General features: G+C 36.8%; 1 protein-coding gene across 1 annotated transcript in view; it reads left to right on the top strand.

The window, feature by feature from the left end:
- glud1b (glutamate dehydrogenase 1b) overlaps nt 1–13,759 on the top strand; it is a 28,933-nt gene extending 15,174 nt beyond the window's left edge. The window contains exons 6-13 of the mRNA XM_030122186.1: nt 2,290–2,469; nt 6,806–6,943; nt 7,553–7,690; nt 7,802–7,882; nt 9,068–9,191; nt 10,729–10,820; nt 12,710–12,772; nt 12,883–13,759. Of these exons, the coding sequence (XP_029978046.1) occupies nt 2,290–2,469; nt 6,806–6,943; nt 7,553–7,690; nt 7,802–7,882; nt 9,068–9,191; nt 10,729–10,820; nt 12,710–12,772; nt 12,883–13,002 (936 nt within the window). The 3' untranslated portion in view covers nt 13,003–13,759. The remainder of the gene's footprint in view (nt 1–2,289; nt 2,470–6,805; nt 6,944–7,552; nt 7,691–7,801; nt 7,883–9,067; nt 9,192–10,728; nt 10,821–12,709; nt 12,773–12,882) is intronic.
- Nucleotides 13,760–15,080: the final 1,321 nt, after the last annotated feature.

Genomic DNA, 15,080 nt, shown 5'->3' with positions numbered 1-15,080 from the left:
TACAGGGTTTCTGCGTGTCATTAAAAGTCATTAAATAGAATTTGTGAAATTTTAGGCCTTAAATGGCATTAAAAAGCATTAAATTCAATGTCCAGAGGCATTAAAAAATTAAATATACTTAATGGAAATAAAAGCATTGTTATTCACGATTTATTTTGATTATATAAACATTTAATAGTTTTGATCGGAAGTATAGTGTGATGAGTGACAGGTGGAGCCCTTTAATTGAGTATTGTTTATGGTTTATGGTTAAGTTATCAACACCAGATGCTTGGAATGCAATGTACTGTGAGTGTGTTCATACTGTAGCGGAAGAGCAGAGGGAATATTAGCAAATGTGGGAAAAATGGGAAAATGCAAGTTTGAGCCTAAGTGATTGGAGGAGGAACTATTTCCCCAAGAAGTCAAGCAGTACACACCATAATGAAAACAAGTTAAAAGATCAGAGTTAACAATAAAAAAAGGGTTTAATAAGATAAGAAGGTTTAATAAGAACTCCCATTGCACGTCTTTTGCTTATTTATTTCAATATAATGAACTAAAACCCAATCAGCAGCTGATCTGAATGTTCAACTAGAAACAGTGTCTCATCTGAAGTAGCTTAGAAGTGGTTCAGTCATTGTTAAAATCTAAACATGTGTGTTCTAATATTGCAATCAGAAAAATATGGATTCAGATCAATAAATTATCAGGATAGTTGGTGGTTAATGTTCTAATTGGAGCTGCTAATGGCATGGTCATTGCAGCTCCAGTTTTAAACAGTGTGTTGTTCTTTGGGTCTTCATGCTGTTTCCTGTTGTCTGTGGCCTCCTCAGTTTGTCCACGTGTCCCTTGTCCCACATTCCCCTGTGAGGGTTTGGAGTGGCTGACACATTCCTGTCCTGTGTTTTGGAGGAGGGGGGGGGGGGGGGTTATTGACGTTGAGCAGTGATGTGTTCTTCAATGGCTGATAATTATTTATAGAATAAAGCAGCAGATATCCAACACTGATAACAAATGAAGTTAACAACTCTGAAACAGATCTGCTCTACATTCTGTCTGCAGTGAATTTATTATGAACAAAATCATAATAATATCCACTGTTGGAAGTAAAGTGACAGAAAACAGAGGTGATTTCTGGTTTTACTGTGGCTGTTTTCTGTCTAAAAACAGAGCTAAGCTAACAGCGCTAAGCTAACAGAGCTATAATGTAAACTATCAGCTGATGCAACGTGAAGATTGTAAGACACTTTTATTTTAGAGACTGTTAAAATAAGCAACTATGAGTCGTAGTTTGAAGAAGAAAACATGATGACACCAGGTCCCATAATTTTTCATTTTCTAAATAATACATTTGTCTTAAGAGGAAAAATCTCCCATTTAACTTTAAGGAAATATTGATGTTTATAAACTATATGGACATAAATATTAGGACACATCATGTCTGCAGCTGTAAGATGTCCTTGAGATAAAAACATCACTATTTCCTTAAAGTTTATTTTAGAAATTTAGAGGTAGAACATTTAAAATCATAGTCATGGATAAAAAAAATAAATAAATCAACGTTGAGAGAAATTAATCATGCTATTTATTCTAATATAAAACTGTATTCTGACATTAGTCCTTCTTGTTTTGTGTCCCAGACCCCTGTTAGAAAAGAAACATGTGAATTCAACGTGTCCACATACTTTTGTCCATATAGTAGTATATGTAGTTTGTGTGTCCTGGAGTCTTCATGGACATAAACCAGACTGTGACCTTTTAATCTGAATGGCCGCTTTGCAATTATACAGAAACACTCTTATCTCAGCTCCACTTCTCTTTTTTCGCATTTTGCACACAAGTGTTTTTTTACATAGGTCTTTTTTTTATTACACAGAAGTATTTTTTTAAAATTATATATAGGTATATATGGTTTATTGTATAGACTATTATATAGATTTTGTTGGACTAAATCTGGGACCTCGAGTACCAAATTTTGTGTCATCCCATGTGTAAATATGTGCTGGTATAACAATAAAGTTCCTTAGATTAGATTAGATTAGATTAGATAAAATATGACTTTATTGATCCCACCATGGGGAAATTTCACAGTTGACAGCAGCAACATACAACACACCAGTGCAATAGAAAGACATAAAAAAAACAAACAAAAAAAAAAACATAAGTGAGTGAAATATTGGGAAAATATGAAATTTGGTATTTATATGAATATTTATATCAATGGAGTATTATAATTTAATCCTTTTGAATCCTTGAATTCTTCCGTTGGTGTGTTTCTGGTCTAAACTGTTGTTCTTGTATGTGTAGGACATCAACGCCCACGCCTGCGTGACAGGAAAGCCCATCAGCCAGGGGGGAATCCACGGCCGTATCTCCGCCACCGGTCGCGGAGTTTTCCACGGCATCGAGAACTTCATCAACGAGGCATCCTACATGAGCATGCTGGGCCTGACCCCGGGATTCCAGGACAAGACCTTCATCATCCAGGTACAAACACGGTCACACTCAAGGTTTTACTGTGACCAGTGATTGAAAACTACACACACACACACACACACACACACACACACACACACACAAACACAAACGCACTGCAGATATTCACGGAGAGTCTCAGGATTTAAGTTTTCATTTCAATCAGAGCCACGCCATCTGTTTGACTGGGATGAGGAGATCAGGGCCACAGTCGGACTACACTTACCACAGGCCTGTTCCACTGTGTTCACCATGACTCAGTAAAAGAACAAACATCTGAGAACCATTATCCTGTTCCACAGACGAGCAGCCACTGTTTAGAAGACAGAGTTTGACATTTGTAGGAGAAAGAATGTGTAGGAGTCAAGTCTGAACCTTTGTTTTAATGCAGACATATGCTCTATTTTTACTGTCAAATGTTAAAAATTAACAAAATTCTCATTAGTGTTTAGAATAAGGAGCTGTAAAGGTCTGGCAAAGACGTCAGTGTATTGGATTGTAGAGGTATGAAGTGAATTTATTTATAACAATGGACCACTAAAGGAAGTAGTGAGTCACTGTTAGTCTAACGTGGTGAGGAAAACTACCACTAAGAAACTACTGCCTTTACCAACTCGTAGTTAAAATGATCAAATAATGTTAGGAAAAAAACAGTAATAAACAAATGAGTCAAAGAAAAGAAGTGATAAAAATAGAAGCTGTTTCATTCTCTAAATGTAAAGAATAGAGTTTGATGATAAATGTCAGTTTCTTCTACATGGGTGAGTTTGATTCTGAGGCTTACGAAGTTATAAAGTTATTATGGGATGTTCTTATCTTTGCTAAGTTGCCGTTTGTAGATCCACAGTTCAGGTTCACATGTTTTTTTCCCTGTATTTTTCTTTAGCAGATGAACAAAGAAACATTTCCCCCATCCTGGCAGAAAAATACAAATACAAATCCACACATACAGAAAATACATACCTCAAAGTAATTAGCATAAAATTGAGGATTTTCTAGATAAATAGAAATAGTAAATAAAATGAATGATTGAATGAATGAATGAATTTATTTTGGTTTTATGTCAATCATTGTACCTGGTACATTAATCGTAATAAACATAAAAACCAAAAAAGAATAGGCTAGAAGCAGAAGCTTGTTTTTTTTTCCTATCCTTTTCACCTTTTCACTGCTTACATCAACTTAAATGTGTACAGCATTTAAATAAATAAATTAAACTAAATAAATTACAATAAAATTACAATAAATGTCTAAATTGAGGTTATTTTTTGGAGACCTATCTCACAACCTTTTTTCTTGTTCTCCAGTTGTATACGACATAAAGTTTGAATAAAGTAAACTGCTTTTATCTTGAGTTTACATAGCAGTAAGAGCTCTAATGTAATTTATATATAACATTGTGATGAAAATGGTTGTAAACAAAGACAAAATAGACTGAAAGTGAGTAACAACGGGAAATAAATACACAGACAAACTATAGTATTTATGGACTGAACACAGCTATAAAAAAACTGCACAATCCTACACTTTTACTTCCACTGGTCAAATGACGAGTCGGTCTATAATTAGATTTTTCCTATTATTCCAAAAGTATTTTCTGCTGTGTTGTGTCATTGACTTTAACTCCACAGACGTCATCAGTATTTTTCTATATTTGAACGTATTCTTACTCGTCAATAAACAGCTTCTTCCTGTTCTTCATACATGTTTGTTGCGTGAAGTGTCGAACAGTCCAGAGTTAATCCTCCAGTGAACGCACAATAAGGGATTACGTGACTCTAGGATTAGATTTTCTTAGAGATTGAGTTCAGACCTCAAGTGTCATTTCAGGATCAAAACCCCGGATTTTTTTTTTTCTCTTCTACAGCTCAAGATATTTAACAAAAATGCGCTTTATGTTCCAGTTATTGCCTTGTGGTTCATTCAATCCTGTTGATGATCAAATACAAACATTTCCATTTGGTTTATTTTACCTATAAATGCCTGTCACTCAACAAAATGTACGTATCATTAAGATTTTATTTATATTAGATTTTTATCATCATTTAAATGAAACTGCATTTATGTACCGGTAATTGTGTTTACATTCACACTATTATTCCAACAGGTGTCATATAAGCATCATTTTTCATTTAGATTCTCTAAAACGTACCTTTTTCTAAGACTTCTCCAATATGATCATGTTATTCCAGTTACATGAGGATTATTTGGATGTATTTACAGTGTGTAATGCATCTTATTTGCACATTTAACAGCAGGTTTCTCTCTGGTAGAAATGGAAAAAAAACAGAGAAAAATCAATATCTGTGCTCAGAACAAGAAATACATTTACTGTTAAAAATATATCCAAAGGGTCATCATTCATACATTGAGTTATTTACGTGTTTCATCCATGTGAAAATGCATTAATAGTGTGAACAAACAGTGGAGAAAGAAAACCAATGACAATGAGAAATGAAAAGAAGAAGAAATGAAAGATGGAAAAATAGCAGTAAATACTATAAAGATGACTAAAGTGATATTGTTGTAACAGAAGTAATGAATAGGAAAAAGAGGAAGATAATGAAAATAACTGCAAAACCTTTGTAGTAGTGAAAATAATTATATAAGCAGATTTATTATTATTATTATTATTATTAACGTCATGGTCATCAGGTAAAACCCCCCTTTTCAGTGGTTCTGACCAACGCAACATGAACCACTAATATATTGAATGTAATTGAATATAGTTGAATGTAATTGAATATACACTGTGTATGAGCAAATATGTAGAAGACGACCTTATCCAGACGATGTTTTAAGGAACAAAGAAGTACGGTTAAGTTTACCCAGAGGAAAACTTTGGAAAAACTGTGTTCAATTGGCTGCATGTGAGCAGGAATATTAATAAACATGAAGTTTCTTTAGTCATGTGAACAGTTTATTAGTGTTTTTTTGTCAGAATAAGGTCAGAACCCTTTATATTATGTCCAGGTTTTAGGTTTTAACCTCCAGACGGTGACAGTCCAGCTGATGTCCTGCCTCGTCTTTCACACCCATGTTTACACAGAATATGTTAATCAGACACATGGCAGCCGTCCAACGCGTCAGTACATGATCCTGCATGTGATGAGGGTGTTGTAGTTCCACTCATGTCCACATGGTAGCGCCAGAGGCTCTAGTTTCATGGAGATGAACTTCAGTTAACAGCAGCTTTATGAGGTTTCTACTACTGTACCTTTGTATATGAGACACTAAAGCAGCATCCAACCCAGTCTGAATGACTTTTTAACACATGATGATTGAAGGGGGTTCTGGGTGCTGTTCAGTGAATTTTGGGTGTCTTTTTTTGTTTTAATTAATTTTTTTTCGTGCAAATATGAGAACAAAATGAACTAAATCATGTATCTTGTGTTGAAAAACTTATTTTTCTTCAGGCTTGTATGAAAATGCTATGATAAAAGGGAAAACCCTGGTTCAGTCGTAGTATTTTACAGCATTATTTACATTTTTAACCCTTGTGTGTTTGTCTAGTTTGCTACCTCTGGGGATCCTTGAGCCCAACCTGCTGTGAAAATCATCATACATTATACGTTTTTACACTTAAATCTCTTAAACCACTTCAGCTCTGCTCAAAGCTTTAAGTGCCATTTTGAATACATGTCACTCTTATTTATAAAAAACTAAGATATTTTTTCTAAAATGAATAAATGAATGAACAACACTGATGTCATTGCATTAGTATTTTTGTGACTTTAAAAAAAAATTGGTTTCCCTGCACTGAACAGAAAGTGTTAATGCAATGAAGTCAGTGTATTTGTTAAAATTTGACATGACCAAGACTGATGTAAAATAAGGACACATCCCTCCACCATGTGTTGTATGGAAAATATCTCATATTTTCTGTTGTTTTTTAGTAAAACAAGTAGCATGGCATGGTCAACCTGGCATTTAAAGGGTTAAAATCCTGAAAACCACTGAACATTTCGTAGTTTTGAGCAGAGCTGAAGAGTATTTTATCCTCTTTTCATAAGATGTGATATACTTTATGGAGCCCCTAAGGGAGGAATTCAAGTGACCAGCATCACAAGACAACATGCATCAAATACAATAGAAAGATAAAATGATAAAAAAAAAAAAAGACAAACAAATAGGTTAAAGTGTAAAAAGTCAGTGTATAATAGACCTGTAAGAGTCACTGACATTACATTTAAAAAAAAAAAAAAAAAAAAAAAGTTGGAAAAATTACACAACTGGTCTGAGGGGTCATTAAGGGTTAATGGATGATAATGCAGAAAACATTCATGACATCACCACGTTACTGTTTCCATGATGGTAATTTCTGATATTTCTTTGTTTCCTCCTTTAGGGCTTCGGTAACGTGGGTCTTCACTCCATGCGGTACCTGCACAGGTTTGGGGCCAAATGTGTGGGCATCGGTGAGATCGACGGAGCCATTTACAACCCAGAGGGCATCGACCCCAAACAGCTGGAGGACTACAAACTGGTACCAGCACCCTCTGAAATTCACTCTGCTCTAACACCTTTATTTTCTACTTATGTTCCTTTGTCTTAAGGAAAAATCTAGAATTCCATTTTCATTATTTTGAAAGTAATGAATTTTTGACATCTATCAATAAGCTAGTGTTTGAGGTATATGGCATATCTGACTTTATTTACCACCAACAACAGTTCAATGTAAATTCTCTCTTTATCACCCCCAAAAACTGACCTTTTATGAAGGTTTTTGTTTTCTAGTTTAGTAATATTCCTCTTACAGCACCACAACATCTGTATAATCCTGCAGATGCGGTCATAAATCACAAATTAGATCAGATTTTCCATGAAATTCCCAGTTTGTCCAAAGCTGGAGGTGATGTGTATATTGCTAAAGGCATTGTGTAGAGTTACCATGGCAACACAGATAGAACTGGCAACAATTAGGCTAAGAGGTTGCGTCTCTTCAAAGGAAAAACTATATTGGTCCTCAGATGTAAAACTGCGTACAATATAACAGACTTTCCCAGATTTCGGAGGTCACCAAGAAGGAACCCTGTGGTACTCCTTCACAGTTCCTCTGTTGTTTCTCCATGGACTTAAACTTTTCTCTCCACAGCAAAATGGCACCATCGTGGGCTTCCCGGGGGCTCGGCCATACGACGGGAACATTCTGGAAGCCGACTGCCACATCCTGATCCCCGCCGCCGGCGAGAAGCAGCTCACGCGTCACAACGCCCCCAACATCAAGGCCAAGGTCGGTACTGCCATCGCCGATTGACCCGGAGCTTTGGAACATCTATCAAAACCCTCATGAAGGTCTTTTATTTTCGCTACAGTCGTTAAGGGTTTTTGTTTGCGTGTGCAGATTATCGCTGAAGGTGCTAACGGACCCACCACTCCAGATGCCGACAAGGTCTTCCTGGAGAACAACGTCATGGTGATTCCTGTAAGTGGAAAAACATCAGAAACAGCGTCACTCGCATGTTAAAGAAAGTGTATAACTGCCTTAAACAGGGTTCCTGCTGGGTCTTAAAAGTCTTGAATTTACAAATCTGCATTTAATACCTTAAAAAGTGAAATGGCTGGAGCTCCGCTTCCCTCCAGCCGTTTCAGCCGTTTCCGAGTCGTGTTTGTAGCAGCCATATGATATCATTTGGTTGTGCTGCCGCTGCCAGGCGGCTGCGCGAACCTCCGCTTCCCACAGTGCACATCACGACATATGACATGACTTGGGTTTGACAGATTTGATGAAAAATTGGTGACAAAAGTCTCCCGCACCTTTTAAGGGACGGCTAGCAAATGAAAAGAAAAAATGTGGAAGTGCAAATTTAATAATGGTTTTTGGAGAAAAGATAATTCTCGACCTGGTTGACATCAGTTTTCCTAAATTCCAGGAGTTACAAATTTTTGCCACCTTGGCTGTGAAATGGGCATTATATTCTGTACTAAATAGTCTTAAAAAGGTCTTAAAGTCCTAAATTTAACCTGTAGGAACCCTGCTAAAAACTAACAAACTCCCTCCATGACCATTTTCCCATTTTATGCTCAATTTTCTTTCTTTCCTTTTTTTTTTTTTTTTTTTTTTTTGTTAAATTTTCTGAATTTTTTGCCCCATGTTTACCATTTCCTTTACCTTTATCAAACTCCCCCCAGAGGGTTAAGTCTAGTGTCTTCCAATTTGGTCAATTACTCAAGGGTTTTGTGATGAAAAGTTGTTAAAATATTTTATAACAACCCCAAGTTATGCTGAAATCGTCCAAAAATGAAAAACTTTCTAAAGATGGCAGACGAGACTGTTTATTGTTCGCTATTAAAACAGTAAAAAAAAACACAATTTGAAGCCGTACTCTATTAAAGACACCAGAAAAAATGAACAAATGATATAAAAATCCTAAAACATGATAATTACTGCTATATAATATTTATCTTTGTGGTAAAGATCCGATTTGTCTTATAATGAAGTGAGTCATTCAGATTAAATAGAATAAGTCCACTTAATAAACAGTCGTGTCCATAAATGTTGTAGTTTTTCCTCTAAACACAAAAACACTGGATCTGAAACTAAACGATCCAGACTCCCAAAGTACCTGTGGTCCAGACAGATGAGTGTGTGTGTGATGTGTGTTTTCAGGACATGTACCTGAACGCCGGTGGTGTGACTGTGTCGTACTTCGAGTGGCTGAAGAACCTCAACCACGTCAGCTACGGACGACTGACCTTCAAATACGAGAGGGACTCCAACTACCACCTGCTCAGTGAGTCTGCGCTCCCCACGGTCACATGACGCACATCTGAACCACTTCAGCTCTGCTCAAAACTACCAAACACTCAAAACTTTTCTGGATGTTAACCCTTTAAATGCCAGTTGGAGTACGTGATGTTTTATTAAAAAACACAAAATATGAACAAATAACCCATTGAAACGCATTTTTTTTAATCTAATGTCAGTTACTTTTCCAGGTCTTTTGCACCTTCTGCTGTAAAATCATCATATATTAGTATTTTTTCTGCATAAAAAGGAGTAAAAAATACTCTTCAGCTCTGCTCAAAACGACCAAAAGCTCAATAATTTTCTGGATTTTAACCTTTTAAATGCCAGTTTGAGTATGTGATGCCATGTGTGTTATTAACAAAACAGCACAAAATATGAGGTATTTACTATACCGTTGCTGTCGGGTGGAAACCTCATGTCCATTTTGTTCTTTTTTGTTTTTTGTCACAAAATGATTCTATTGGTATTAGAAACATTTAACCAATGAAAAGTGTTGAAAATGGCGTGTGACTGCAGGACCTTACAGAACTTAGACTGAAAACACATTTTTTATTTTTTTAATCTGTCACTTACACTTCCAGGTCTGTGATACACTGACATTTTTTGCACCTTCTGCTGTAAAATTAACATATATTAGTATTTTTTCCTGCATAAAAGGGAGTAGAAAATACCCTTCAGCTCTGCTCAAAACTACCAGAAGTTCAGTTGCTTTCAGGATTTTAACCCTTTAAATGCCAGTTTGTGTACGTAATGCCACTTGTTTTATTAAAAAAAAACATAAAATATGAGATATTTTCCTTATGAAACATCCCTCCACTATGTTTTATATTAGTCTTCAACATATCAAAAATTAACAATAACACTGATTTCATTACATAAGTAGTTTTTGTTCAGTCCAGCATCGTCATGATAAAAAATGACCTATTGACTTGCACTGAAAACACATTTTTTAATCTCTCATAACACTGATGTCATTAGTATTTTTTTTTTTTATGTAAGTACTACTTTTTGTCATAACCAACTCTATTCTCCAGCAGTACCCCCCCCCCCCCCCCCCCAAAAAAAAAAGAAAACAATATTAAGCATAAAAAGGGAAAACACTGACATGTTTTTTAAAACTGGCATTTATTGATACTGCCATGTCTGTGCTTTTTGACGTCTTTTGCTTCTTATGTCTTTACATTTTCGTTTTATTGTCTGTTTGTTAAAAAATGTAAACATTTTTTTCAAAATAAAATATAAAAAAACAATCAAACCAGCATTTAAAGGGCTAAAATCCTGAAAATGATTGAATGTTTGGTAGTTTTGATGTATGCAAAAAAAAAAAAAAAAGATTTTATGATTATTTTATATCAGTTGTTCTGTGTGTGTGCATTTTTATCCCAAGGGTCCTCAGAGGCAGTAAATTAGACGAATAAACAAGAGTTAAATTAGGTGTTTATTAAACTTTTCCCAGTACAAAATCTCAGTTTTAACGTCTTTATTTCTTCTTTTTTTTTTTTTTTTTTTTTTTTTTCTAGTGTCTGTGCAGGAGAGTTTAGAGAGGAAGTTCGGTAAGCAGGGCGGACCCATCCCCATCGTACCCACCGCCGACTTCCAGGCCAGAGTCGCTGTGAGTATTTCCATCAACCTGGAGACGCTTATACCCATGAACCAACAGTAAACAGACGTTCCTATGTTCTGTACAACGAACATCATAAAAATTAGCAAACATTCTGATTCAGGGTTCCCATTGGGTCTTGAATTTACAAATGGGTTCTTCTCTGAAACTGGTCCTAAAAACCAGACAGAGGAGCTAAAAATTCAAACCAGATGGAGACAAATGTTATGAAGCAGGTTTGGAAGCACTTTGGGTCTATTTTAAAAATAAATATTTGTTGAGATAAAAGAGAAACTGTTTTTCAGATAAACACATTTTTATGTCATTTTACATTATTTTTTATACAAAAATCTGCATGTAACATGGTAAAAAGGACACGAAAATTACACACTATTATTTTTTTCGACTATTTTTATTCTCTCACAGGTGCATTTTGAGAATTGAAGTAAATATAGGCTACAAGGCAGAGTGTTTGACAAAAATGACCGCTGTCGCAAAATCACTCGCGATTTATTTGTGTTTAAATGTTCAGGTTCTGCATGCAACACCAGTGGACACGATGGGTTCCACACCAAACCTGGAATGAGACTGAGACTGATGAAAAACCCACATGTGTGGATTAGGAAAAACCACTAGGATCTACACATTGAACACAGTGTCTGTATTTAGAGTCTATAGAAGAGCATTTACACACGTTTGCTCTGCTAATGCACTGACACCTCAGTCAGATAGCGAATAGGTCGACCTACAGCATACCGGACATTTAGCTCACTCGGTCACGTATCAGACTGCTAAATCCGATATTGATATAAATCAGCCACTGGGACCAATTCCACAGGACCACAGCACTCAACTGACACAGAACTGACGCAGAACTGACAAGTCCCACTGCACACTACTGCATCTATCTAACATGTAGCTCCGCCCACCTTCTCCAGCCTCCAGAGCAAAAAACCCCATAAAACCACAAATATAGTATTTAGAACAATAATTCCTATTCTATACTATGTACTATCACTAATTTGTCGTTTCTTCCATCAGTTGCCACAGTACTGTGTTAGAAAAGTGCACAAAAAAATGAACTGAAGTATAAGTTATATATGACCACAGTACTGTGGCAACAAGAGGAGAATGAGTTCATGGAACAGTATGACTGGCTCTAGTACAAATGCTAACATTTGATTGGTCTGTGGTAATAGACAAACCAATGTTTTTTTGCCACAGTACTGTGGCAGCAGACACTGCCAATTTTTTGCTTTTATGTGAGGTCATCATTAGGTCCATCCTGGGGGGAAATATGTCTACATTTACCTGTTGTTGTTATTATTGGGTCTAAAAAGCTGGAACAGTGTCAGATACCAAAATGAACCCAGTTTCATGGAAAGACCCAAATCTGCATTTAATACCTTTAAAAAAAGTGTTTAAAATGTCTTAAATTTGATGTGGTAGGTCTTCAGTTGTGTCTCCATAAACCTGTTGGCTGTGTTGTGTTTGAATGTGTGAGATTCACTGCAGAACGAAATTATGATGCAGGGTCAACACAAAAAAAAAACAACCTGAGATAAAGTATGTCATAAAATACTGATGAGGTAGTGTCATGAATAAATAAATCTATAACAGGGAGAATAATAAATATGTACTACATTGTCCAAGCTGTAAAGAAAGGAATGTTCGTCGACTTAGTTCCACCCTGACGATTTATACTGAAATTATCGTTAACTTTGCAGACCCCGGTGGGAATCAAGGTGTTGAAGTAAATAAATACATTTTCCTAAATTCTAGGAGCCTGGTCGTCAAATAGGCATTAAATTCTGTTCTAAGTAGTTTTTAAAAAGGTCTTAAATTGAACCTGTAGTTTCCTGTGTTAAAGTCGTGTCCCTGAATGTCTCTGTTGCCTTCAGGGAGCGTCTGAGAAGGACATCGTCCACTCTGGGTTGGCCTACACCATGGAGAGATCTGCCCGGGTAAGACACACACACACACACACACACACACACACACACACACTGTGGGCGTGGCTTCATACGCTCTTTAATCTACTTCCTGTAACTGTGTCGTTTTCCATAATTTTCAGCAAATCATGCGCACGGCGAGCAAGTACAACCTGGGCCTGGACCTGCGGACGGCGGCCTACGTCAACGCCATCGAGAAGGTCTTCAAAGTCTACAACGAGGCCGGGCTCACCTTCACATAAGCGTCCAATCGGAGCCCCGTAGCCCCTCTTCCCTCTCCCCTCTCCCCTCTCCCCCCTCCGGCCCCGCCCCTTTGCCATCACCCCTCCCACTCAGCCTTCAGAACATATCGGTGTTTACCGCCACTGCGTAGCTTTTACCCGGCGTCCTTTGACCTCTGTGCCGCCATTATTTCAGTCTCAGCTCTTTGTTTTTGAGATTATTTTAAGACGACCGAGCCCCGAGAGAATGACCCCCCCCCCCCCCCAAAAAAAAACCCAAACAAACCTCCCGTCTTCCTTTAGCTACGTAAACGTTCCCGACGTTAATGGATGGCAGCCTTCGTCTTTCCGATCCCTGAATGCGTGACGGTTTCGTTCGACTGCACTACAGATGCCTTATATCAGAGAAGTAAAGTTAAAGTTAATTTAAAGGGATAAGATTTAACTGCGCGTATATTTAAAATAAACAATAATCCACTTCGTTTTCTCTCCGTCGACTCTTTAACTGTTCATAGACGTAGCCCAGGGTTAGTTTTTCCCTCCCGAACTCCTTCCCTCGTATTTTTTTCTTCTCGTCGCTACTCGCCAACAAAGGGGAGAAGGAAGGGGGCATGGTCTGATATCATGTGACCATTCACAGCCCTCCTTCGTACCTGTCAAGTTCCTTCACATGCAAGTTCTTTTTTTTCTTTTTTTTTTTTTTCTTTTTTTGAAGAAATTACATGTTGTTTTTATTTTATTTTCATTGTTTTTGAGAACCAATAAAATGTTGGGAAAACAAGACGTTCTCCGCCTGGTTAATTTAATTTAGATTTTATTTAACAGGGACTTTACACATGCACATGTTTATTTAAAAGTAGGAAAATGCGATTGGAGCTGATTTTCAGACCATGTCCTTAGTTCAACTTGTAAGAAAAACATTCAGAAATTCATTGGCACCCCCTGGTGGTCAAATGGTAAGGCTCCAAAAAGGGTAACTTTGGACCATCTTCAAATCTCGTTAAAAAGTGTTCTAGATCACTTCAGACACTCATCAACATGTTTCTTGAGGTGTTGCAGGGTGTTTTGAGCCTTTAACCAAAAATTCATTGGCGCCCCCTGGTGTTCAAATGGTAAGGCTATAGTATGTGCTCCAAAAACAGCAATTTTTGACCATCTTCAAATCTCATTAAAAACTCTTCTAGAACATTTGGGAAACCCTTCTACATGTTTCTAGAGGAATTTAAAGGCGATTTAAGCCTTTAACCAAAAATTCATCAGCGCCCCCTGGTGTTCAAATGGTAAGGCTATAGTATGTGCTCCAAAAAGGGTAATTTTGGACCATCTTCAAATCTCGTTAAAAAGTGTTCTAGATCACTTGAGAAGCTCATCAATATGTTTCTATTGGTGTTTCAAGGTGTTTTGAACCTTTATCCCAAAATTAATCGGCGCCACCTGATGCTCAAATAGTAAGGCTATAGTATGGGCTTCAAAAAGTGTAATTTTGGACAATCTTCAAATCTCGTTAAAAATTTCTCTATATCATTTTACACGCTCATCAACATGTTTCTAGAGGTGTTGCAAGGTGTTTTGAGCCTTTAACCAAAAATTCATCGGCGCCCCCTGGTGTTCAAATGGTAAGGCTATAGTATGTGCTCCAGAAAGGGTAATTTTGGACCATTTTCAAATCTCATTAAAAACTTTTCCAGAACATTTAGGACTCCCTTCCATATGTTTCTAGAGGAATTTCAAGGTGATTCAAGCGTTTAACTCAACATTCATCGGCAGCCCCTGGTGTTCAAATGGTAAGGCTATAGTATGTGCTCAAAAAACGGCAGTTTTTCGCTATCTTCAAATCTCATTAAAAACTCTTCTAGATCATTTGGGACACCCTTCTACATGTTTCTAGAGGAATTTCAAGACAATTTAAGCCTTTAACCAAAAATTCATTTGCGCCCCCTGTTGTTCAAATGGTAAGGTATGTTCTCCAAAAAGGGTAATTTTGGACCATCTTCAAATCTCGTTAAAAACTTTTCTAGATTATTTTACACACTCATCAAAATGTTTCTAGAGGAATTTCAAGGTGATTTAAGCCTTTAACCCAACTTTCATCGGCGCCC

Source organism: Sphaeramia orbicularis, chromosome 19 (assembly GCF_902148855.1).
Source record: "Sphaeramia orbicularis chromosome 19, fSphaOr1.1, whole genome shotgun sequence".
Lineage (NCBI taxonomy): Eukaryota > Metazoa > Chordata > Actinopteri > Kurtiformes > Apogonidae > Sphaeramia > Sphaeramia orbicularis.
This window is presented reverse-complemented; position numbering and strand designations above follow the sequence as displayed.